At 36.4% G+C, this 26,845-nt stretch overlaps 1 protein-coding gene across 2 annotated transcripts in view; it reads right to left on the bottom strand.

Moving 5' to 3' along the window:
* ATP2C1 (ATPase secretory pathway Ca2+ transporting 1) overlaps positions 1–26,845 on the bottom strand; it is a 140,273-nt gene that overhangs the window by 100,305 nt on the left and 13,123 nt on the right. Inside the window, exons 1-2 of one of the 2 annotated variants that reach the window (XM_081301664.1) lie at positions 18,219–18,538; positions 17,787–17,969 (exon numbers count right to left, since the gene is read on the bottom strand). The exons of the other annotated variant lie outside the window; for it this stretch is intronic. Coding sequence (XP_081157790.1) covers positions 17,787–17,792 — 6 coding nt within the window. The 5' untranslated portion in view covers positions 17,793–17,969; positions 18,219–18,538. Of the gene's footprint in view, positions 1–17,786; positions 17,970–18,218; positions 18,539–26,845 lie in introns of those variants that run through there. 2 annotated transcript variants of the gene reach the window in all.

The raw sequence follows: 26,845 nt of genomic DNA, 5'->3' as shown, positions 1-26,845 counted from the left end.
ATGGGGAGAAAGGCCTGCTCATACATTGCTGGTGGGAATGCAAATTGGTGCAATCAATATAAAGATTCCTTGGAAAACTTGGAATGGAACCACCATTTGACCCAGCTATCCCACTGGTTCATACCCAAAGGATTTAAAAACAGCATACTACAGGGACACAGCCACATCAATGTTTATAGCAGCACCATTTACAATAGCTGAATTATGGAACCAACATAGATGCCCTTCACTAAATGAGTGGATAAAGAAAATGTGGTATATATACACAATGGAATATTACTCAGCATTAAAAGAGAAAAAAATCATGGCATTTGCAGGTAAATGGATGGCATTGGAGAAGATACTGGTAAGTGAAGTAAGCTAATCCCAAAAAAACAAATGCCAAATGTTTTCTCTTATATGAGGATGCTGATCCATAATGGGAATTGAGGGGGCATGGGAGGAATGGAGGAACTTTAGATAGGGCAAAGGGAAAGGAGAGGAAGAGAGGGGGCAGGGGGTAGTAAAGAAAGTGGAATCAGATGGACATTATTACCCTAAGTATTGAGGGGGCATGGGAGGAATGGAGGAACTTTAGATAGGGCAAAGGGAAAGGAGAGGAAGAGAGGGGGCAGGGGGTAGTAAAGAAAGTGGAATCAGATGGACATTATTACCCTAAGTATATATATGAAGCCATGAATAGGGTGACTCTACTTTTTGTACAACCAGAGACATGAAAAATTGTGCTCTATATGTGTACTATGAACTGAAATACATTCTGCTGTCATATATAACAAATTGGATTAAATAAATAATTTTTTTAAAAAATCAAAGTGCATCAAAGATCTTAATGTAAGACCTGAAACTCTTAAAGGACCAGAAGGAAAACACTTCAAGACACTGGCACAGGCAACAATTTCCTGGTGAGGACTCCAATGGCTCAAGAAACAAAAGCAAGAATTGAGAAAGAAGGTTACATCAAATTAAAAAGCTTCTGTACAATAAAGAAACAATTCAACAGAGCTAAGAAACAACCTAGAGAATGCATGAAAATTTCTGTCAGCTATTCATTTGACAAAGAATTAATATCCACAATGTATAAAGAACACAAAAAACTTGGTAACAAAAGAACAAGCAGACAATCAAAAATGATCTGAACAGACATTTCTCAAAAGAAGTACAAATGGCCAATAAATATGTGAAAAATTGTTTCAATATCTTTAGTCATTCGGTACAATGCAAATCAAAACTATGAGACTTCATCTCAATCCAGTCATATGACTATCATCAAAAACTAACAAATGCTGGTGAGATAAGAAGAAAAGGAAACCCTCACATACTATTGGTGGGGATGTAAATTAGTACAGCCTCTATAAAAAAAAAAAAAAAAAAACATATGGAGGTTCCACAAAAAAATAACAATAGACCTATCATATGATCCCACTATACCACTCCTCATATACCCAAAGGAAATGAAGTCAAAATACAAAACAGACAACCTACATAACCATTTTTACTGTAGCATAAGTCACAACAGACAAGATATGGACTCAGTCTAGGTACCTACCATGAGGTGAATGGATAAAGAAAAATGGTATATATAAACAATAGTTACTCAGTCATAAAGGAGGAGGAAATAAAAAAAGAAAAAGGAAATCATGTAATTTGCAGGAACATGAATGGGACTGGAGTACAGCATGTTAAGAGAAATATACCAAACACAGAAAGGTAAGTATTGTGTCTTCTTTTATTTGTGGAAACTAGAGGGGAAAAAAAAATGACCTGGAAATAGATGAGGGAGAAGGAGACTGGGGAGGGGGTTAGACACAATCAAAGGACAATATATGCATATATGGAACACTGTCAAACCCAACTATTTACACAATTAATATGGGTTAATAATTATAAATAAAAACAAAAGGAGGAAAAGAATGGACAGAACAGGTTTTATACTTTTCAGTTGCTGGGTTGATACGGAGAGTGCTTTACTTGTATTATTTCATGTAATTCTCAGAAAACCCTTTGAAGGGGACATTATTGTTTTTCCTGTTTTATAGATGAAGAAATTAAAAATCAAAGTAGTAATTTTCCCAAGATAAAAAGAAACTAATAAGTAGCATAGCCAGTAACTGAACTAATGTCTAACTCTCAGAGACCTCTTTCTTAACTATTATACTATATTCAAATTAATCAGGTAATCAAAATACTTCAAATTAAATAAAGTTCAGGACTAATTTTAGTAGGATGACTAGATTTAGGCTCTAAAAACAAAATTTCTTTTTAACTAAACGCAAATTTGGTGCAAAGACCCTTCTCACCCTCCAAGCTCCTGAAACACACAATAAAAATTGGATACATATTATGAAATTTGTGAAAAAGAAAATGAGGACCATTTAAAACCAGCTTGTGTCTAAGAATATTAAGATTGCAGTCTTAATATAAGATGCCAACAAGACATTTTGTAAATTCAGTCAAAAGACCACAATGAAAACTGGATAAATTCTGGCTAGGTGAGTCAATGGCATTAATAACTAACATTGGGTATGCAGTATTCTGTTTAATGTTTTATCAACAATTTAAATAAATACCTGAATAGCATACTTATTCAAGATGACATCAAGGCTGGAGAGGGGTAGCTACCTTCCTTCATAATAGAAACAAAATTCAAATGAGCTTATCAGGCTATACCAATGAGTAGAAGCAATATACCTCCACCTCCACATTTACAAAAGTATATATATAATTATCACAGATAAATGTAAAAACTTACTACTCAAAAACCAACTACTAAACTACCAGATGGTACAGTTCTAGAATAGTAATTCATGCAAACACTAGGGTAAGCTGATTTCATCCACTTTTAAAGGGCTATTAAAATATCCACAGTATAACTTCATTGCTAAAAAGGCAAACACAATCCTAAACTGTAGGCAAAAAAGCTTTTGGACCAAGGTAATGATGAACCCTTGAATACTTCTAATAATCCAAGCACACCTTAACAAGTCTATATTCAGTTTAAGGCATATTAGAACCTGCTCCGAAGCACGGAATACTATAGTATGCATTTCTGGAAATTAGGCTTTAAAAAAGACCAGTGGGAGGAGTTAGGAATATTTGGCCTAGATAAGAGAATTATGAAGACAGTGCCCAGCCACTACATGAATTTCAGTAGAAGTTTCTAAATAAATAAAGCAGGCATGTTCAAATATTTTAATAAATGTTATCCAGAACATGACATTCTGCCTAGATTAAGGACAAAACAAGCATCAACAGATAAAAGTTTCCAATCACCAGAAACTTTCTAGGACAGGGCACTGGAACCATTTTTACGTGGGCTGGGAACCTGGTCCCCTCTAACCCTAAAAAGACTCTAGAAATGGTCTAGCACAGTACAGGGATTTTTCATTGCCTCCTTTTGCCTGTGGTAGGAAAGTTTCCAGGTAATGAATTTGTAACCTCTGTTAAGTAAGATACTGTAAAATGGTCACTTTCTACATTGAACCTTATATTTCTTTTTTTTTTTTTTAGAGAGAGAGAGAGAGAGAAAGAGAATTTTAATATTTATTTTTTAGTTATCAGCGGACACAACATCTTTGTTTGTATGTGGTGCTGAGGATCGAACCTGGGCCGCAAGCATGCCAGGCGAGTGTGCTACGGCTTGAGCCACATCTCCAGCCCCTGAACCTTATATTTCAGAGCATGGATCCAAAGAACAGTAACAAAATCAGGTTCACATATGGACAATACTTAATACTCCTCAGCTGATGAATTAAAAACTAGCACAATAAATTTAAAACAAGGTCTAGGGGTATAGCACAGTGGTAGAACTTTTGCCTGGTATGCACAGACACACACACACACACACACACACAAAAAACAACCCACAATCACAACTGTTAATAGATAAATATATTTTCCCCATGTTTATAATGCTTAGGAATGAAACAAAGGTTCTACATGTCATTAAGCACTTGTACTCAAATGTTAATTCCAATCTATTGCCAGCAGTGTAATACAAATCACACACACACACACACACAAAAATATGTTTACCTCTAAAGAACAGGTTACACACAAAATTAACCAAATTGATAAGAAAAACAAATCTCTTATTCCTAAAAAGTAGTATAATTTTAATTATACGGTCAATTTTAATGATTTTTTTTTAATAAAAAGCTGCTTAATGTCTAAAAAAAAAAAAAAGTTATAAGAAACCACTTTAATGAGATCCCTAGGTCCTATTGCCTAGAGATAAACTCTGTTAATGGTTTCTTTATATAATGCCAGTCATTTTGTTTTCAGGTAAGCATATAAGTTTTTGGAGGTTTTTTCATTTTCTCCCCTTATAAAATTACAAAGAAAACACACAATAAATACAATATGCTTTCTTCATTCAATAAATCCTAGACTGTTTCTATGTCACCAAAGAATAATCTGCCTCACAGAGCATTTCATTCTTTGGATGTAGTACTCCGATTTTAACTAATTACCTCAAAAACAAAGCACTTAACTTGGTTCCTTTTATGGTTTGGATCTGAAATGCACCCCAAAGGCAATGTGCTGAGGGCTTGGTCCCTAGACTGTGGCACTATTGGAAGCAGTACAATCTCTGGGAGATGAGATTAAGAGGAAAAAACTGACATCACTGGAGGCACACCCTTGAAGAGGATATTAGGACCCTTCTCTCTCTCTGCTTCCCAGCTGCCAAGAGATGAGTGAGCAGCTCTGCTCTACAACATATTCCCTGCTGTGCCGTTCTGCTTCATGCCAGGCCCAAATGCAAAGGAGTGGGCTGACCACAGAACAGAAACTCTGAAACTGAGAGCCAAAATAAATCTTTCCTTTTAAATTGTTTATCCTTTTATATTGTTTATCTCAGGTATTTTGTCACAGTGACACAAAGCTGACTAACTCAGTTCCCATCTTTTGCTACTACAAATGTTGTTACAATAAACACCCTGTAATAACCCTCTTTCTACATTTGTGCAAGTACAGGCTACATTCCTGAAAGTAAAACTGTTGGACATCTATATTTTTTATTCCAACAGCTATTGCTAAATTGATCCCCAAAGGGATTGTGTCAAACTTCCAACAATAGCCAGGAGCTTTTATTTCCCCTGCAATCTAGCCAAGGCTAGCCATGACTACCCTTTCTAATCTTCACCAACCTGATGAATGGAAAATTGTTAATTTGTTTTAATTTGAATTTCTTCCTCACTGAGGTTGAACACTTTTTCATACACTTTTTAGCCATCTGCTATTTTTCCTGAAAGATGCTTCTTCATATTCTCTATCGTATTTCCCTACAAGTTATTGGCTATTTGTTAATTTAGAACTGTTCCATAAGAAACAGCCCTTCTGTCATTTGTTTCAGGTATTTTTATGATTGGTTTGCAGTTTATTACGGACTTCCCCTGCCAATGGTTTTGAGATTTCATCTCATGCTTAATTTTCTAAGGTTTTCAACCATTCTAGCTTTACATTTTTCCTCTGAAAGTAAACCAACTGTGCTTATATCATTTCTTGAATAATCCATCTTTTCTCCTACCAAGTTATTCTTTCTGGAGGTGAACAAAGAAAGGAGTAACAAATAAGACTAATTTAAATTTTAATAGCCTCTTTTTATAGTTACCTCAAATAACTAAAGTACTAAAATACTCAAAAAGTCCTTATATTTGTACCTATGGAAGAATACTGTGTTATCAAAGGAAAATAATTCAATGCAATATCTATGAAAACTACAACTACCTCTTTCACAGAAATGGGTGATTCTAAAAATCACACAGAAATGCAAGGGAACAAAAACAACTATGTTTGAGATCTCATACTTCCCAGTTTCAACTTGCTACAAATGCTGCAGTAATCAAAACAGTGTGGTTCCAGGATCAGCAGGCATGCATGGCAATGGAATAAAACTGAAAGTCCAGAAATAAAATCATAATTTATGGTAAATGCACGGGTGCCAAGACAATTCAATGGAGAAAAATAGACTTCTCAATAAGTGGTACTTGGATAAGTGAATATTCCTTGCAAAAGAAGAAGCTGGGTCCTTACCTCACACAATATATAAAAACTAACTCAAAATGGACCAAATGTGAGAGCTACACAACAAAATTCTTAGAATAAAATGTAAATCTTCATCACTTTAAATAAGCAATAGTTTTTTATACATAACACCCAAAGCACAAAACAAAAAACACAAATTGAACTTTATCACAATTTTAAATTTTTTTTATGCAAAACCTTCCATCAAGAAAGATGAAAAAACAATCCATAGAACAGGGGAAATATTTGCAAATCATATAAGGGTCTTATACATATTGATGCAAATACAAACTTTTTTTATGGTGGTGTAAATGCAAGTTCAGGATACATTCTTATCTAATATCCAGAATATAATATACACAAAGAACTCTTTTACCTCAAAAATAAAAAAGCAAATAACCAAGTTACAAAATGGTTAAAGAATTGAACAGACAGTTCTCCAAAGATATACAAAGATATCCAACAAGCATATGAGAAGATGCTTGATATCATTTATCATTAGGGTAATACAAATCAAAACTAGAATGTAGAACCACCTCATATCCCCTATGACAGCAATTAAAAAAAAAAAGTAGAGTGTTAAGAGAGAATATGGACAAATTAATTAGTATTTATATTACCAATGACAATGAAAAATGGTACAACCACTGTAACAGTTTCCACATGGTAAACAGTTTCCACATATTAAACAGAATATTACAACTCAGCACCTTCCACTCCTCTAATACACCCAAAAGAAACGAAAAATACATTCACAGAAACATGTACATTAATTTCACACTGTTTTATTTAACTAACTTCCATCAACTGATTAATGGGTAAATAAAACATGATATATCAATAACAATATTTTATAGCCATAAAAAAGAATAAAACATGCTATAACATGGATAACTCGTGAGGTATTATACTAAAGTGAAAGAAGCCAGAAATAAAAGAATAAAAGGCCATATATTGCATAATCCCATTTATATGAAATACCCAGAACAGGAAAATCCAGAGACAGAAAGTGACTTAGTGTTGCTAGGGGCTGGGAAGAGGGAAAAATGGGAAGCGAATGCTAATAGGTAAAAGGTTCCTTTTGCAGGTAATAAAAATACTCTAGAATTAGATCAATATACAATTTTATGAATATATAAAACACCACTATATTGTACTTTAAAAAAAACAGTGAATTTTATGGTATGTGAATCATATCTCAAAAAAAGAAAAAATAGAGGAAGGAAAGAATAAAGTCTGCAAAATAAACTGTGATTTACCATAGCAACAAGAGAGTAAACATTCAGTCTACAGGACTCTGGGTCTAAAACAATGCACCCAGAATGAAGATTTGTTAGGTGACTGACTTCAACACTGACACTGGTAATTATGGGACCATAGATAATATAAATTTCAAAGAGCACAAGATGTTGAATCAAAAGCTATAACTAAGAATCTAAGCAAGCAATTCCAGAGAATGACTGTCAAAGCACAGTTCCTTTCACTTTAACTGCTATTAGGCAATTCATTAGAGTTCTACCTAACTTTGAGGAAATTTAGTATTTTTTTTTTAAGAATAGCTCTTTACTACAAATAAATGGAAGAGGAATATGGCCACATTTACTTCAAAAAATTTCAAGAAATAATTAAAATCAAACAGAATGTAGGAGGAATATAAAAAAAACAAAAACAGTAACAAATGAACCTAATGTTTATTACAAATTAATAATAACAACCTTACGGAGATAGGCAAGAAAAGAACTAAACCAAGTTACTATGGAAAATAGTATGTGCCTTTGTACTGTAAAGCTAAAGACAAATACTATACTATACTCTAAAAATGTGTTTCTCACAGGGGAATGGTTTAGCAATTCTGAAACTACTTTTATGGGCATGTATTAGGATTGAACAAAGTAAGTCAATATTGGTGAATGAAAACCAGATTTCTCACTTTTGGAGAAAAGAAGAAAGAGAAGAAGCATGGATAGGGAGAAGGATAGAATAACCTTGTTGGAAGGAGACAGGAATTGGCAAGATCCATGTAAATTGTAGCTCAAAAAAAAAAAAAAAAAAAAAAGGAAGCAAAGAACAAAGTCTGCAAAATAAACCATGATTTACCATAGCAACAAGAGAGTACAAATTCAGTCTACAGGACTCTAGGCCTAAAACAATGCACCCATAAACATCCATAAGCACTCACAGTATTTTTATACACACATGGGTGGATAGATAAGGAAATAAAAACATTACATGTATGCATGTTACTATATAGATTTTGCTATCTAATGAGAGGACCTAGAAGCAGTGACACCACGGTAGCCTTGAGCACACATGGCACCCAGATCTTGGTTTCTAGATACCTTTCTCTACAAAATGAAATCAGCTCCTTTGGAAAAATGGTTAATTCCATCCTGTGGTACCCAGAAAGTAAACTAGTACTCACAAAATGTGAGAGCACTATAGAAAAGACACAGGTAAATATTTGAATAACCAAAGTTAGTATGATTTGAGCAATTTAAAATATTGATTTTAATCTATTTTTAAAAAGCAAAACAAAATACAAATCCATGTAAATAAATGGATAATTAATAAATGGAGGAAAAGGGACAATACTGCCTTAACAAAATTCCAATTAATGAATACAGTAGGAATTAGGGAAAAAGAAAATCATCATTAAGCAAACACAACAGGGATAACTGTTGCCTACAGGAAGCAATGATAGATGCGAAAATTAGCCTGTGACAAGTACGATGAGACACAGGATATTTTGTGTACTCAGAGTACCTACCCACTAGAGCATGGTATTAATTAAATTATTAATCACTTTCACACCACAAAGGTAAAGTTAACATATGTTATTAGTTACAAAGGGAAAAACAGTTACTTTACAATGGAGAAACCTGGCAGACACCACTTTAACCAAGTGATCACATTAACTTCACCAGTCATAAAACATACTAACCAGGAGTAAACACATGATTAACTCAAATTGAAGGATGTTTTAAAAAACAACTGACCAGTACTCTCCAAAAGTGTCTAGATCATCAAAGATGAAAAAGACAAAAAGGACTTGAGAATTTTACAGGAGACTAAGAAGACAAGGTAGGATACTGAACTGGATCCTAGGATAGAAAAGGATATTTTATAAACATAAATTTCCTGATTTTGGTAATTATACCACAGTTATGTGAGATGTTATCATTAGGAAAAACTGGGCAAAGAATATCTACGAACTCTTTATACTATTTCTGTAGTTTTTATGTAAATCTAAAGATACTAAAACGCAAAAGTTTAAAAGACTCTAGAAAAACCTTTCCTCTATAGTTAGATTTACACAGAAAAGTTAAAACAATTATACCTAAACTATACTGCCACTCTGGAAAGAATTTAGTATTTTCTGATCATGAAATTAAAGAAGTGGGCATAATACCCCATTTACTAATTCATCTATCTATATAAATTATTAAAGGTCCAAACATAAATTTAGTACAAGTACAGGGAAAAGGATATCAGATCATCTCAATATTTTTTAAACCTGTTAATTTTGTAATATCACAGCAAACCTGGCATGGTGGCACACACTTATAATCCCAGCAACTTGGGAGGCTGAGGCAAAAGGATAACAAGTTTGAGAACAGGCTTAGCAACTTATTAAGATTCTGTGTCAAAATAAAAGACAGAAAGACCTGGGGATGTAGCTCAATAGTAGAGAGCCCAAGATCAATCTCTAGTACCACGAGGGAGGTAAGAGTAAAAGAATAGTGCAAAATCAAAAACAAAAATAATTGTAGTAATAGCAGTTTAAAAAAAAGTTTAAAAAGACTTTTGGACCTCCTTTATTAGAGATATCATTTCCTTGGAATCTATGCCACTAACTGTTATTCAACTGCAGTAACAAATGTTAGATTCTTTCATACCTTTTCTTCGTATTTTCATACAACCAAAGACATTCATTTCAGAAATCAGTTAACTAGTGAGATTAATCTTACAGACTATGGCACACCAAACCTCTATGAAATCAAAGTCATTACTGTGGCATCCTTCACATGGTATGCTTACTGACTTACATGGTTACAGGTACAATGCGGAGTTATAGAACCTTCTTACAAGTTTACTGTCAGATACAATTGAATAGCACCAAAAAATATTAACTTTGAATCCTACAACTTTTAAGTTAAATGAGAATTTATTTGCTGCCACAAAATGCACCCTATTACTTATATATTATTTTCCATTTTAAGTGGTTTAAATACGTTTAAATAATCTTAGTTAAATATGAAAAAAAGGAAAAATTCTATTTCTAAATTCCACCTACAATAAAAGACTCATCAGTAAGGGTCTAATAAACAGTTTACTAAACTGAAACACCTTTACTTATAGCAATCCCAAGCTATAAAGAAAAGTGAACCAGTATTTTTCCCAAAAGAGAAAGCAACAAAGAATTTCCAGTGACTCCCTAAAAATGAATGCCTTACAAACACACACACACACACACACACACACAAAAAAAAAAAAAAACCTATACATTATATACGCAAACATTAAACACTGAGCCTATGACTAGAAGGCATTGCTAAGGGAATGGTATTAGAAATGAAAATATAGGTGGTCATGTCCCTAAAAAGAGTGAAAGAATTGACAGTAACATCACACCTTACAATAAAGTAAACAGGTAATTAACAAGCAAAAGAAAGCCATCTACTACAGATTCTAATAAGTAAATTTGAGGAATAGTTTCTGATTTTAGGAATGTCTACTTGGAATTTTATAAATGGATAAAAAGGGAAAAGACATTACAGACTCAAAAAGCCTGGCCCACTCCAAAAGAAATAATTCAGGACACTTCAGACTTGATTTCAAAGAATGGTAACATTGCACTTAAATAATAACTGTCTCAAGAGCACAAAATGCACTTAAAATGTACTTACAGGCTAAAAAGTCAAATTAAGAGCTGAATTTCACTGACAAGTAGCTACAATTTTTAATCTAGCTTTCAAAGTTTTTATTTACCAGTAAATACACTAGTAAATTATAAAATACTAAAATCCTAAACCAAAGTAGAATCAAATTAATTTGAAAAACCATGAAAAAAGGATTAAGATTATAAAAGCTACTATGTTTCCTAGGCATCTAACTCATGTCTCAGAAAAATGCATAAAGCCTTGAAATTAGAGGCCAAAAGATTCGTGCCCAAAAGTAACTTCCTTAAATACATTCATTGACTAGAATAAAGAAAATCACTAACCTAGCAACTCTTTCATACCAGGCCCTTGTACACTCTGCCCTGTTTAATCTTAATAAACCTGAGAAGAGTCATCACCATCTCTTCAAACATGAAAAAAAAAAAAATTGAAGCTATGAAGAATTAAATTCCTTGCCTTTGGTTGGAACAGTGTTTCTCAATCTTTGGCAGCTCTGACATTTGGGACTAGATAATTCTTTCGAAGAGGGAGGTGCTGACTTGTGTATGGTAGAATGTTTACCAGCATCCCTGGTGGCATTCCTGTATCTGTGACAACCTAAAACGTCTCAAGGCATTGCCAAATGTCCCTTGCAGGGCAAAATCATCCCAGGTGAGAACTACTGAGTTCAAATGGAAGACAGCATTTTCATTCAATCAAGGATAGGTATGTATCAGACTGTTCAAAAAGAATAAGGGACAACTTGAAGGTCTCTGCCCTCAAGAGCTCACTTTGAACCCTGGTCTTCCAACTCAACTGGTGCTCTCTTTCAAACCTCCCTCCACACACAGCCCTCTAAAGGCTCACACCATGAACTTTCTGACCTTCTATAAGTGTCCCACCCCCACAGTCCCTAAATTAGCTCACTCCTCCAACCATCATCAGTGACACCTCTACTCAACCCACTTAGGCTGGCTTGACATCTTGCTGTCACTTCTGACAAACTCTCCATTGATTCCCCAGTTATCTGGTCACTACCCAAGTCGTGCTGGGTTTTCCTAAGAGTAAAATATCTCTCCCAGTCATCGATACTCTCCATTCCCATCACTCTTAATAGATACAAACCCTTCTCTCTTATCTTTCTCCTAACAGAAGATATCAGAAAGAACTAATCTCTTGGTCTCTCATGTGAATTAAGGGTATATATCAAGATATCATAACTGAACTATAAACTTTCCAGTGTAGGGTAGTCAGCAAAGACCACATCTTTTTCTGGGGTGGGAAGGAAAGTGGAATTTCCCATCTCACTGGCTCAAATATACTAACTTCAAAGCCAGATGTTAACTCTCAGTAAACAGCAGCCCTCACAAGTATTAACAAAAGGACATAGCAGAGATTAGTTTGCATGCCATTGCAAAGTGGCTTGTATGCTATTTCTGGCACTCTTGCCATGAACAGCTTTTGCCTGCTCCAAGGAAATGTAAATGACATTCAACAGAGGAAGTAAGGTACAACTATCAAAGAAAGCTTGAACCAAATAGTATTCCTGCCCCTGCCAATGTAGAAACCCATATGAAGGCAGGTAAAGCTCTCTGCGAGGAGAACATTAAAATAGACAAACAAAATCTAGTAAAAAGACTACCAAGGAGATATACATATCTCTTATATAACATATATGGATAATATCATAGCATCAAACATATAATTTACTGAAAGTGAAAGGCTGATTTAAGATGGGAGGAAATCCAGAACCTGTTACAACAGTTGATTTAGCCCTTAGGCAGAGAATAGAATTTTACTGTACCAATGTTCCTTAGGAAATGTTTCATCCTTTTTAACTTCAAGGCACCAAAAGATAAAGACACTATAATAAATTCAATCTGAAATGCATAAACTAATCAAAATTTTTAACTTATATTTCAGATTTTAAAAAAAAAGTTCAAAAAAAAGATGATAGGTAACATCCTAAATGTTTCCACTTCAGTTTTCCTATACAAAGCTGAATATCAAACCACTGTGTAGACCAGCAAATGCATTCAGTATTTAAGTTTCTGCTGCTATACTAACTATAAGATTGTTTTAAGTAGGTAAATAAATAATTTCTGTAACTATAGTTCAACGTCTTAGAGCTTTCTAAGAATATAGTACTAAATTGCTGCATTTCCTCTTGGGGGGGGGTGGGGGCGCACAAATTTAAGTCAGCATGTTTATGAAATGACCAAATCTCAAACCAAAAGGCCTTACTTAAAAAATATATAAAGTATAATTAACAGGCTTATTAAATAATTCCAATTCACACATTCTCTAACGTCTGTCACAGGGTAAAAAAAAAAAAAAAAAAAAAAAAAGGTAGAGACTGAAATTGAACTAGAAGCCAGTTACAGGCACCCTAAGATAATGCTCCTGACCCTTACTACCACTGTTCTATTGACAATAACCTATGGCAGGCTTTAGTATTTCATTCAAACTTTTTCTAAATGTATCACAAGCTTTGCATAAAACTAACCTCATAAAACACAAGTGGAGTAATTTACTTTTAATTCCAATTTTATGTTGTCAAGAACAACTTAGGGCCTAAAGACAGAAGATGTATTAACAAATGTATATAAACGCTGGCCATAAAAATTCAGGAGGAAAGTATTCTAAGTTTCTTTCTTTCTTTGAGAAATCCTTTCCTATATGAAATCATGGCATTAATATAACAGTTCACACAACCAGTTTTTAATTTTACTGTCTTTTACCAACTCTTGTGAATAGGAAAAGCATAAAGATAATTTTGTCATAACTGATTCCTGAAACAATTACAGAAGAAATTTGTCTCTTAACAAAGCAAACGTACGGCAACCTCTGGAGCTGACACTTAGGATATCTTTAAGATATTATATGTAAGAACAATGAATTTAAAATTCACCCCAGTTAATTTTACCAAGCCATGATGTTTCTTCCATCTCAAAAATAAAATTTAACCTTATAAACCATATTACAGTAAACTAAGATCTCAAAAGAAAAATCACTCTTGGACCCAAGGGGTGTGTTCCCTAGGAAACTATTTGTTTCATGATGCTTCAGTTCAGAGAAATGAATTCTGCTGACAGTAAATGAATGATAAAATTAAGACAAATCAAGTACTTAGGGTTCAATTGTATTGCTTACAAATAATAATCTCTTCAAAATCCTTTCTCTGGCTTAAATTACTGTGTGTATATATACACATGCATATACATATACATTTATATACTTTACTGACAAAGTTGCAAATAAAATAGATTACATTTTTCAGATTTAAACATATATAATATCTTTATAACCTGGTTTCCTATTTCAAGTTAAGGGAATGTAAAAGGTGGTTTTCTTTTTCTTTCTTTTACCAATTATCCTAATAGTCTTTTTTTTGAGACATTCCTAGATGATTAAGAATTTGAACTGAGTAAGACATTATTTTAAAAAGTAAATACTATCACTATCAATTGCCACCAAAAGAGATGGATTATTTTCTAGACCTAACAGCTCTGCCTATAATCTTAAATCAACTATGTCTCAACTCTTAAAGTATATTGTATTTCTATCCACTAGTCAAAGACATTTAAGCAACAGTAAATAGTTTCATGAGCATGAAATTTACAATGGGTTTTCTAAGGCCAATTTATTCTAAAGAATAATTCATTAGGAATAGAAAACTTTTTGCAAAATTCTACAGGTAGAAATATCTTTTCTAATAAGTCAACCCTTTAAACATACCAACAATTTTTATAACTAAGAAAAACAGTTGTTTACCTGTGTATCTCAGATTACTAAGTGGTAACTATTTAAACTTGTGACAAACATGTAAGGAGTTCAGGTCATGGATAAAATCCTTCCTCACAAATGGATGTCTAGGACCAGTCCCTGAAATTCCAGGAAATTAGCATTTCAGATGCTCGTAGTGTGGCACTAAGTATTCATGAAACATCCTGAGGACTTTGGCTAAAAGCTTTGCTGACAAAGTTTAAGTGGGAGAAAGGTCCAGAAGAAACTTAAGCACCAAAAAAAAAAAAAAAAAGAAAAAGAAAGAAAAGAAAAGAAAAAAGAAAAAAATCACCATTGCTGAAGGGAAGGGGATGAAGTCATTTCCTCCTAAAAAGTAACCACTGTAGATATGACACACTACTTAAGAACATCCACAGTGATGCTCTAAGGACCTACTATACCATTCTCACCTAGATATAACTTATCTGTGGACCTCCTGGAGTTCTCTGTTTCTGGAGAACAATAGCATCATTCACTCACTCATGAAAGCTGGGTGCCAACCACTATTCTGGCCAGTTGCATATCAGACTTCATTTATTACACCAACCCTCCAAGAAGGAATTATCTCAATTACAGATGATTAAACTTAGAAACTGAGAAAACAATTTTTTAGAAGGGGAAAAAAACACCTTTATCTACACTGGTTTCTGGCTTCTTGGTAGGCTTATTTTTCCTATAGGCTTAAAGCACTAGAACTATAGAAAATTCCTTACTTAACTCCACCTGTCACTTAATAATGACATCTTCATCTTGAGCATTTTGGCCACCACTGAACAACATTCAACTGTCCTAACAACATTTTTTTCAGGTGGCACATTAGTATGTATCAAACAGCAGTCTATTTACAGTTAACATATACTGAGCATTTAGTGTATGCTAGACACGGTTTAAATGCTTACAACCACCTCATAGCAAGGTAAGTTCTATCATTATCTTTATTTTTACAGATGAAGAAACTGAAGCACAGAAAGCTTTAATAATTTGTACAAGGCCAAATAACATTAAGCAGAGATTCTGCATTCAAATAAGGCTGCCTAATTCCACAACCCATACTCTTAAACTCTATTCCCCCCACCAAAGATAATTTACACACCATTTCTCATTTAATCCTCTCAATTTTATGAGCTAAACATTTTCAGTCCCAACTAAAAGGATAATAGAAGCTCAAAAACGTGAAGTAATTTGCCTAAAATAATTAAGGATTTCAGTGGTTAAGGCAACATTTGAATGTATTTTTGTTTCATACTTCCAAACTGCCAATACTGCATTAGGTCAAAACTTTAAAAAGGCAAGAAATAGTGATGTATGTATTTTAAGATGATCAATAGCTCTTGAAAAATTCTAGGATAAACACAAGTTCTTTAAAAATATTTACATATGAAAAAGAAAAAACATAATGGTAGTGAGAAATTGACAAAAATAGTCTCTTGATGGTCAAAAATAATGGGGTAGAAAGCATTACAAGTTTTTAATAAGACTCGTATAGTTTTATAATATGAAGACACATCATTAATATTTGGCCATAAAATAAAGAAACAAGCATATACCATGCTTCTATCTCACAACCACCCCCTCCCACCTCAGCAGATAATGAGAGTCAGCTTTATTACTCATGCTTTTCTTCCTAAGACATCAAGAAAGAAAGCCAAAAGCTAAGAATCCACCTACTTAGGCTACTTTCTTAAATTTGGTAACATTCTGAAAATAAAAGCTCATGAACATAGTGTTTTAAATGTTAAGATATTTCTACCAAGTAATATATATATTTAATATTCTATTTTGAAAAAAAAAAATCCTTTTCTTAAGTCTGTAAAGACAAAGAGATAAAAGGCTCATAGAAATGATTTTCCCATATCATCAGACAAAAACATCACTGCTTTCAAATGCTATTTCTGAAGACTCAATTAGACAGTATAACTCCTCTACAGTTATACACTTTAGTATTTCAGAAAATGTCTTCCAGCAATTATCCACCCAGAGTAAAAATGGGCAATATAATCTTGCTTTTCATCACACTTCCTACTTATCCCAGAGGTCTCAGCATTACAGATTACTGCATCTTTAAAAAAAAAAAAAAAAAAAAAAAAAAAACACCCATTTTAAAATTACTAGTCCTACTTAGACAATCAGGCTTCACTCTCAACAATGGAAAAAACAAATTAGAAGCAGCAGCAGCTCAAACACAGATCCTCTGCACCAGATACAGATTTCAAAAACCAAAAGATACAAGAGAGAAAACTGTAATTTAAGTATCTTTTATTGTATGGAGAGGGTTTGAGGGGGAGACGGAGGATGATTACACACAAGCCAGAAATCAGTCCAAAGTGATGTTCCGGAAAGGGAAAAAAATATATTTATTCAGAATTCTTCAACAATTTTTTAAAAATACCAGTGCTGTGTATGAAAATCTTCATAAATATTTTAAAATGCCCAACGAAGCAAGTAACATGAATGGGAATCTAATGTGTTCAAACAGGTTCCACTGTCAACCTCCTAAAGGATGTTTTGAAATAGGGTGGAACTTTAAAAAGGGAAATCACCTCTTAAGATTTCATTAAACACAAGAAAACACAAGAGGTTTTGGATTTTTTTTTTTTTTTGGCGTGTGTGTGTGTGTGTGTACACCAAAAGACAATGAGTTTCCCCCCCAAAGCTAGAGATCTAAAAATTGTTTTCTTTCTTATAAATCAATGTAGTCACACAAGATATCAGGGCTTGATATGCAAATATACAGATAAAATCCATCCCCTCCCCTTCCTGTTTCCACTTCTCCTGGAGTGATTCCTTTCAAATGTCCGTTTAAACATGCAAGATGCCATCTAAAATGAAAACTTCCTTTCCATTTCCTACGCTAAAGAAAACTGTAATTTCCCAGGAAAGGAAAATCATGCTGTCACCCACAGAACATTAATCCTTGAAATGCCCGTGTTACCAACATAAAAGCTAGGTACCCTTAGAAAGCAAATCCTCGGACACTTTACAAGCAAAGAAAAATAAAATAAAATCACGAAAATAAAAAGGTGGAAAAAGACAACTTAAAGGCAAACCACCACACCCTCAACTCTACATTGCAACCCATCTACCAGGGCCCTTTACCTTCATTTTCCATCGAAACTGCACTCGAGTTGATGGCTACAAAGTCTTTAGTGTCAGCCACAGCCACACTGGGAATAGAGAGGAGAGGAGGACAAGGAAGAGAAGCCCCCGGAATCCCAGGCTGTCACCCCCGCTCCCGGCCACGCGTCCCACGGCTGCTCCCACCACCCCTAGCAGCTGCATCTGCAAGAGAAATCAGGAGAAGCGGAGCTGACGAGAGAGGCAGAGGAGGGCGACCCCTGCCCAGCCGCCACCTCCGGAGCCCCCAGGTTCCTCGACCGCCCGCCCTCTCTCCCTCCCGCGACGCCCCAGCTCACACCGGCGGGGCGGTGCCCCAGAAACGCTCTACAGCCAGGGCATCCCCGGACGCCCCCTTCCCTCGGGACCTAGAAGTTTCTAGAAACGGGAGCGGGAGATAATCCCAGTACCCACCCAAAACCCAGAACCCCCTTCTCCGGGCTGCGAGGACTCACTCGCGGGGGCGTCCCGCGCGCCTCAGGCGAAAAGGAGCGGCTTGCAGCGCGGCGGCGCAGGACAGGAGTCGTGAGGGAAGACCGGCGGGCGGGGAGGGGAAAGGAGAGGAGGTGAGAGGGCCCGTCACGGTCAGCCCCGCCGGCTCCGCGCGACCGCGCTGGTCTGCTCCCGCCTCCGCCTCCTGCGCTCCGCCCCTCCCCGCCGCTGGCCGCCCCGGAGCACCCCGCACTCCCGGGCCCGCCGCGGACCGAGCTTTGTAGCTACTACTTCCGCTGCGAGAGGCGCGCGCGCAGGCGCATTCCCACTCACGGATAGCAAGGCGGAAGTGAAGCGAAGGCCCAGTCGGCTGCCCGAATGGGCGCTGTTTGGGGCCCGAGTAGTCTGGTAGGAAGGCGCGAGGGGTTGGCGGCCCGATTCGTCCCTGCCTGCCTTGTGGCGGCGGCTCCTCGCTGACCCCCAGAACGGTGCCTGCCCGTGCTACACACCCAATGGGCGCGAGGGTCGGAGGCCCGCCTGCCCCCCGCGCCGGCCACGCATTCCCAGGAGGCGGCCATGGGGTCGAGCCAGACGGACAGGCACAGTCATGGCCGCTGCCCCAGAGGCGTTTGAACGCTCTCAGTAAATTCGACAGGGAAAGCCCCTCCCGTCTGGTGGCCGTCACAATCTCGGCAGGCGACGCGGAGGGCCGCCAGAGGATGGGGTGATCGCGGAGAGGCGCGGGTGTTCCTGCCCTGCACCGCTGCTCCCCGAACGGCCTCCGGCGCTTCGCACCCTCCCTTGCAAAACACCTGCTCTTGGCCGCTTCACTCTTGTGAGAGCAGGTCACCGTGGGGCTACTTCACAAAATTCTGACTGGGTTTGGGGTGTGCTTCGGTACCCATGTATAATGGAAGTGCAAAGGTTCAAACTCAACTGGAGGAAAGACTACTGACCTTTACTTTCGAGTGTATGGAACCAGAGAGGCTAAAAGAGCAACTAGAGAATATTACTCAGGCGATGGAAATTGAAGAACAGACCTTACCGTTGACCGCTAGCAATGTCTCTTGCCACGTTAACCTTTCCCATGCTCAGCACCTCACAGAGACCCCCTATTAATGCTTCTTGATGGACGATTGGTTTTAATAAGCCTTGGTGAGCTAGACACAGTAGCCGTTGAACGAATGCTTCTCGCATCCTTATCCACTAGAGGGCAGAACTACACCTGGTGAGTTACTATGCATACTCCAAAGCACCCCAGGCCACTCAAGAAAACCCCTGCCCTATTTGCAAGAGGTGTTTTCTTCATCAACCCATCGCAGATTTGCCACTTAACTCAGGTCCTGTAACATAATTCAGTATGCTAAGCACATGTCCAATAACAAATGCAATGAGTTGCCTGTTTTCATGTTTGGTCCACAGTTAGTTGAGCTAGTCTAGTATCAAAACTTCTGGACAGCTTCTAAGTTAACGCTTTTTCAAAGATATATTGAGCTTCTATTCAGTGAGTTTACTTCAAAGCTGCACTATCAAGTAGATTTCTAATCTAAGTTACTATCTATGATCCATTTTGACTTGCATGCTTTAGTGATTTTGTCTGCATAGTGGCATTTCCTGATTTGTACACTAAATATGCTCTCTTGCTCAAAGTTATCATTTTGTAATAATTATTACTGTACTTGATGAACCTTGATACTAAACACAAAGTATCTAAGGTAGGAAATTATTCCATATAAACTAGTTGATATTAGTATATGGTCTTATAAAATACAAGGTTGTCTTATTGTACAAAGTTTGGCTGAAACAGGGTGCTGGGGACTGAACCCAGGGCCTCAGCTGTGTTAGGCGAGTGCTTTACCACTGAGCTATACATCCCTAGCTTGGAAACATTTTATGTAAGCAACCTCTCCGAATTTTCTGTTGTACCCTGCAATACTCCAGTAATAGCATTGAATCCATAAATAAATACCCAAAATATTTACAGCACCAAAAGTGGCCTACACTTTTTGATTGCCTAAATTCTGAAAACCACAAAAGAAACTGAATAAGACCAACTTTACCCAGAAGGATTGTTACATACTTAATTCTTCATCCACTACCAGTCATCTTACAAATTCCTAGGACCGAAAGCAGCAAAGAGCCTGAAATGATAGGTGGTTCAACCATTTAGTTGATCTGTGATCCTCATCAACATATCTCTACAGAATGATTCTCTATTCTGAACCAAAACACCTCTCCCACCAAGCTGACCAGCATCAGTAGCACCAACTTTGACTTCCAGGGTGTATTAAGGATAGAATTTATTACGAATGTGGATATGTTTTGTGTACGAAGGATACCATTAATAAATAGTGTTCCAGCCAGAGCAGTGGGGAATTCTTGGAGCAGAGGAGACCAAACTAAACTGACATAAGATCATTGAATAGCCATCTGTACCTCCTCATTTTGGAGGAAGGGGAATAAAATATATGTGTACTTCAGATGTAAGTTTTAAATACACATACACATATGCATACACACTACTCTTCTTAATAAGGTTGTTATAAGATCTGAAAAAATGAAGACAGGTTTTAAATTATAAGCACTATGAAAGTGAAGTTATCATACAGATAAACAAGCAAAAACTGGAATATTAGCTAAACTGAGATTAATGTGAAAAAAATGTATTATATCCAAAGTTCCTCTGATTTATTCCTTAAAAACCAGTCCTAAAATATTGGTTTTACCCATTTTGTTTTTAATATTCAACCCACAATATTAAATGCATCTGATGAAGGCCCTGAGTTCAATCACCACTATGGAAAAAAAAGGGGGGAGGGGGATACTCAAGCAATATGAGGAAATTTGTAAGTCTTCTCTGCCTGGGAGAAATATTTACAAATGGGATAGACTGCAGAAGAATGGTCATGATGTTCTAATTTATTTATACTATGACTTATTCCACAAAGGATGTGAGGCATCTTGTTTTTAATATCAAATTTGACAGCTGACATTTTTATAAACCTAGATGATAAAGGAACTCCTTTAGGATTTAAAAACTAAAACTTGGAAAAGGTTATTTTAAAATATTTCATCAATTAATGTTTTTTTTAAAAAAAAAAAAAGCTTGTAATATTGTCCAAAATACCAGAGATTAATAGTTAAGAAATTTCACCTAGCTACTAAAAGAGAGATTCGCCTCATTTTGGTGGGTTTTGTTTCATTTTTGGTGCTAGAGATTGAACCCAGGACATTGTGCATGTTAAACATGTGCTGTATCACTGAGCAATAACCCTCAACCCCAGAAATTATCATTTTTTAATTGAACATTTTATAAAAAACAGGGTTTTTTTTGTTTGTTCTTTGCAGTGCTGGGGATCCAGCCCCTTGCACATGCTAGGCAAGCACTCTACCACTGAGCTATACCATCTAGCCCACAACACTATTTTTTTTTAAGAGAGAGATTTTTTAATATTTATTTTTTAGTTTTCGGTGGATGCAACATCTTTTATTTTTATGTGGTGCTGAGGATTGAACCTAGCGCCCCACGCATGCCAGGCGAGCGCGATACCGCTTGAGCCACATCCCCAGCCCCCCACAACACTATTTTTATAAGCTAACCTACTTCAAGAGAACAGCAGAATCATTTTTCTTCTAACACAATGAATAACATGCTAAGTGTCAAGTTCAGGGAAATATAGATTTATTGCAAAAAAAAAAGTCATATAAAATCAGTGTCTAACAACTACCTGCCAGAATTGCTATAAATCTGCTTGGTTCCATGTTTTAACAGTGTTGGAGTACAAATTGAAAACAAAAATTAAAAATTGAAGGGCTCAAATATGAGCTGTAATTGGTTGTGTTGTTTTGGTTTTGGTTTTTATGGTCCTGGGCATTGAACATAGAGAATCTCTACCACTGAGCCACTCCCTCAGCTGGCCTCAAATTTGCAGTCCTCCTGCTTCAGCTGCCGGAGGTACAGGGATTACAGGTGTGCACCATCATGCCCAACTTGGTTGTTTTTAATACCAGATAGATCTGCAAGTACTCTGCAAATATTTTATCACCCACAAAATTCCATAGCCTCTTATACACCTACTATCTTCTAAGCAAAATATTTGATGAAAATTTGAAGTATACTCTGAATATTTATTTTCAAGGTCTGTAACATTAACTGAGTTGTTAAGTCTATACTATCAATCTCTTGTGGGTTGGAGTTAAGAGTAGACAGGGACACAGCTGAGGATAAGAAAGGGAAGGAGAGAGAACAAGGCATGAGTCCCAAGTCCAAGAGTCAACTTCATTATTTCTTTGGAAAATAGACTTACAATCTTCCAAATTACATAAACCCTAGGAGTTGTTTTGAAATGTAAATGTCCCCATTCTGAGCCGGACATGGTGGCACACATCAGTAATCCTAGCAACTCCAGAGTCTGAGGCAGAAGGATTGCAAGTCCAAGGCCAGCCTCTGCAACTTAATGAGATACTGACTTAAAATTTGAAAGAAAAAAAAAAAGCCAGTGGTAAAGTACCCCCTTGGTTCAATCCTCAGTACCTAAGGAAAAAAAAATGATACTATTCTGGGGACTTGGGGTAGAGCTCAGAGGCAGAGCATATAACTTGCATTCATAAGACCTTGAATATAATACCTAGCATGCGCGCGCACACACACACACACACACACACACACACACACATTTGGTTTCCAAACTTGCAAAATTCATCTCTGTCCTCAAAACATTTGACTGTAATAAATATGTAATGATGACCTATTGAATAAATAGATAATCTGGAAAATGGGTCATCCTAAAGCTCTGTTGTTGAATGAATAAATTCTAGCTTTGACTTTGCTACTTGCTTCATATGAACAAATTAAATCCAAGTTTCTACTTTCCTGTAAAACAAAGGGGAATTAAAGGATTTTGAAAAGTATAAAAGGAAACATACATCTCCAAAACCACAAAGAAGTTAACAAGGACAACTTGATCTGAACAAGAATTAAGTCCTAATCAGTATTGAGCACTGCCAAGAGCAGATAAGCTTGCAAGCTCAGATTTTGAGCCCAGATGACCATTTGAAACTGAGATAACAATACTCAGGTGCTTATTTCCATGCATGTAGGAAATTTCAGCTGAGCCTGTGCCTTGGATTTTGATGGCATGCCTATCAATTCTTGACAAAACCAAAAGTACTATAATTTCCATCTCACTCTTCCATCATTTCTTTAGGGATCAAGGAAGTTATTCAGTTCTTGGACAACTTGTAGGATGTTCACAAACAATAGGCCTTAGAATAGCCAAGTAAGCTACATTGACACTGACCGTATTCTATTACCTTGGAAAGCTTTGCTGATGGTTTGTCATAAATCATTCAATCTATGGACCAGATTCCATATCATGTTTATAGGTCCCCAGCTGTCCTCACAGTTATTACTCATTTTTCATTCAACTGCTTTCTCAATTTCACATCAAAAACATTTCAATCTCTCTTTATCCTACTGCATACTAGGATCTGAGAGAGCTTTGGGTAAGGTTTCATTTCCTCATACCTTCAAAATGGCACATTTTGCACTTCAGTTTTCTGTCCCAACTAGAAGACAAATATTTTTTGCAAAGCTTGCATTTTGCTTGAATGTATCCCATGTCTTTTCATGCCCCCCACAGAAATCATCTCTTTCAACTGTGCTTCCTATTGTGAAAATAATGAGAAAAAAGGCATAAAAATGCCATTATGATAATAAATTAGGGAGATAATAGCACAGAAATAGCCCAAGGCTTTACAAGGATCCTGAAGTTTAGCACTGGCTACTCATGCAGACCATTATTCCCACTGAGCATACTACATCAAATATGGAACCCATATCAAAGAGACGGGTTGCAATATACTTGATTTAGAAGGGAGAATTAGAATCTGGCAATATAGTTTGGGGGAGAATTAGAATTTAGCAATATAATTTGGGAGATATAGAAGGTAAATTAAAAATTGGCAGGAAAGAATTTTTGCAACACAAAATTATTAAATCTTTAGGAAATTCTTCACTACAAATAAAGATCAAGTGGAAAATTAGAAGTATATTTACAGTATGCCTTCAGATTTTTTTATTTTTTGCTTTCTGATTATAAAAGGTAATGCTTGTATAGCTTATAACAGAAGATAATAAAATTATTTAACATTGCTAATTTTCCTTTATTAGGGTGAATTGGGAAAACAAGAGTGGTGGAGGTAGGGGAGCCCCTACTACAGGCTTAGGGAAAAATAAGCTGAGGTACAAATTTGGGGCTTGATCTGGCCCAGTCAACTCCCAATTCAAACAAGTGAGTGAAAACTTTTCAAAGAAACTGCTATAGCTACTACTAGGAGTATTGGTATACTAAATGAACAGTACTCCTGTCTAGAGTATTTAATAGGAAGTTTATAAACTAGAAATGACATCAGGCCCTTTGTGGAGAGTAAAAGGATCTCTGTGTTATATTCTGAATGATAAAGTATATTTCGTAATGAACATTATAAATAATCGTCAAATATTCATTCTCTTCCAGATCATTAGTTTCAGTTTTTTTCAAAGTATGACCCTACCAGCAGTACCAGCAGCACCAGCACCTGAGAAACATAGCAGAAATACGAATTCTCAGACCCTACTAAAACCTACTGAATCAAAAATTTGGGGGTTTGGAATCAGCAATCCATGATTTAATAAGAGTTCACAATGACCCTGAGTGCTTGGAAGTGCTGCAACCACCTTATGACCACTCCTTCCACCTTTCCCCAGGAAAAAGTCAATACCAAGACAAAGCAGTGATTGGAAGGAACCAATTCCCTTAATATATAATTAAATGAACAATTGTTATGCCAGATTCGTGGGACCCCAATGGACCTCCAGGTGCCGAATCCGATGCAATTACACAAGAGTCTTTATTGCAAGCTCGAGCCTGGACTCACAACTGTTCCCAATGCAGCAGTCCCAGGGTCCTTTGTTCAGTGAGATTTTATAGGTTTTGGGGGGATACTCTATGCGTGTCACAACATCACACAGCAAATCATTCCATACTGCAGGAAAGTCAAACAACAACTCTTAACATTGATTAGCACATTCACTGGCGGGAACAAGTTGGGTAGGGGTGATTGGTTAGTACAAGAGGGGGATTCCTTTGAACTGATTGGTTTAGGCCACGAGGGGTGTACGTGCTGAACTATATGGTTTCCCAACATGTTATCAACCACCATAAATTACTTGGGGGTCATCTGGCATTCCATGTATTTTCCCTGTCTCATGCTGATTGGAGGTTGCTAGGGGGGTTGCTATGGGTCTTCACATAAACTAACTGAGTCAGGGACACCTGGGGCCACAGATCTCTCCTGTTATTTGTAGACAAACAACTCAGCTGGGTGGGTTTGTGCCTAGGAGTGCTCTGTGGGTTTTTCCAAGGACCAGGGTCACGCCCCCTTCCTTGGACAGGTTTTGCTCTGACGTAGAGGCTGGTTTCTCAAAAATGGAGTCACATTAGTTTCTCACAATCAACCAACTCTGGAGCTTGCCATACCACTACACTTCCTTTAATGTGAAGGAAAAAAATTTGTGTTCTGTTACTTGCAACTAGAAATATCCATAGTGATATATTAAATTAGAAAACTAGTTTAGAAAAATAGGTTAAAATTTAATTGGTTGATGCTTTGGATGTGTTCCTATAAAAGTTAAAAGAGTTCAATATAATATAACATGGTTAAATGATGAAATATTATATTATTTAGGCAATGTTAATGAATGGGAAGTTACAGAAAAAAATGTAAGTCAAAAAAACTGAACAAGGGAGTTGAGTGTGTGTGTGTGTGTGTGTGTGTGTGTGTGTGTGTGTTTTAAGTACCACATTAGCAGATGAAGTAAAACATCAATTATTGACTTCAGAAGTTTTGTTAACAAGTGTTTCTTTTTGTCTTTTTTTTTTCTTTTTTCTCCCCACCACCCTGCCCCACTGGTGCTTTACCTATCCCCAACCCCTTTTGTTAAGACAGAATCTCATTAAGTTGCCCATGTTGGCTTCAAATTTGTAATCCTTCTGCCTCAGTCTCCTGAGTTGCTGGGATTATAGGCATGCACCATTATGCCTGGTAACAAGTGTTTCTTTTTTTTTCCCTAGCTAGGATATTTTTAAATTATGTAACTGTATTTCCTTCCTGAATATTAGTGCAATTTTAAAATTTTTATTTTCTTATGTAGTTATGTGCCCTAGTACCAATATTTTTTTTCCTCCATGTTCTGCTTTTTTTTTTTTTTTTTTTTTTTTTTGTGGTGCTTATGATTGAATCCAGGGATTCCCACATTCTAGACAAGTTCTTTACCACTGAGCCCCACCCCCAGACATTTTTTTTCCCTTCTAATTCTTCAACTACTGTTTATTTAGTGAAAGATTCTACTATGGAATTGGAAAACAAAATTAAGTTCATTTCTTTCTAAACTATTACATAATCTTTTTCTCCCAACAAACTTCACAAAAATATTTAATGTTTGTAACTTTGCACATGTTTGTTTCTGATTAAGAGCAGTTAAAAAGCTTAACAGGGCTATGGATGTAGCTCAGTGGTTGAGCTCTTACATAGCATGCATGAGGCCCAGGGTTCAATCCCTAGTACTG

The sequence above is a fragment of the Spermophilus citellus genome, assembly GCF_964194105.1.
Source record: "Spermophilus citellus genome assembly, chromosome: 7".
In the NCBI taxonomy this organism is placed as follows: Eukaryota; Metazoa; Chordata; class Mammalia; order Rodentia; family Sciuridae; genus Spermophilus; species Spermophilus citellus.
This window is presented reverse-complemented; position numbering and strand designations above follow the sequence as displayed.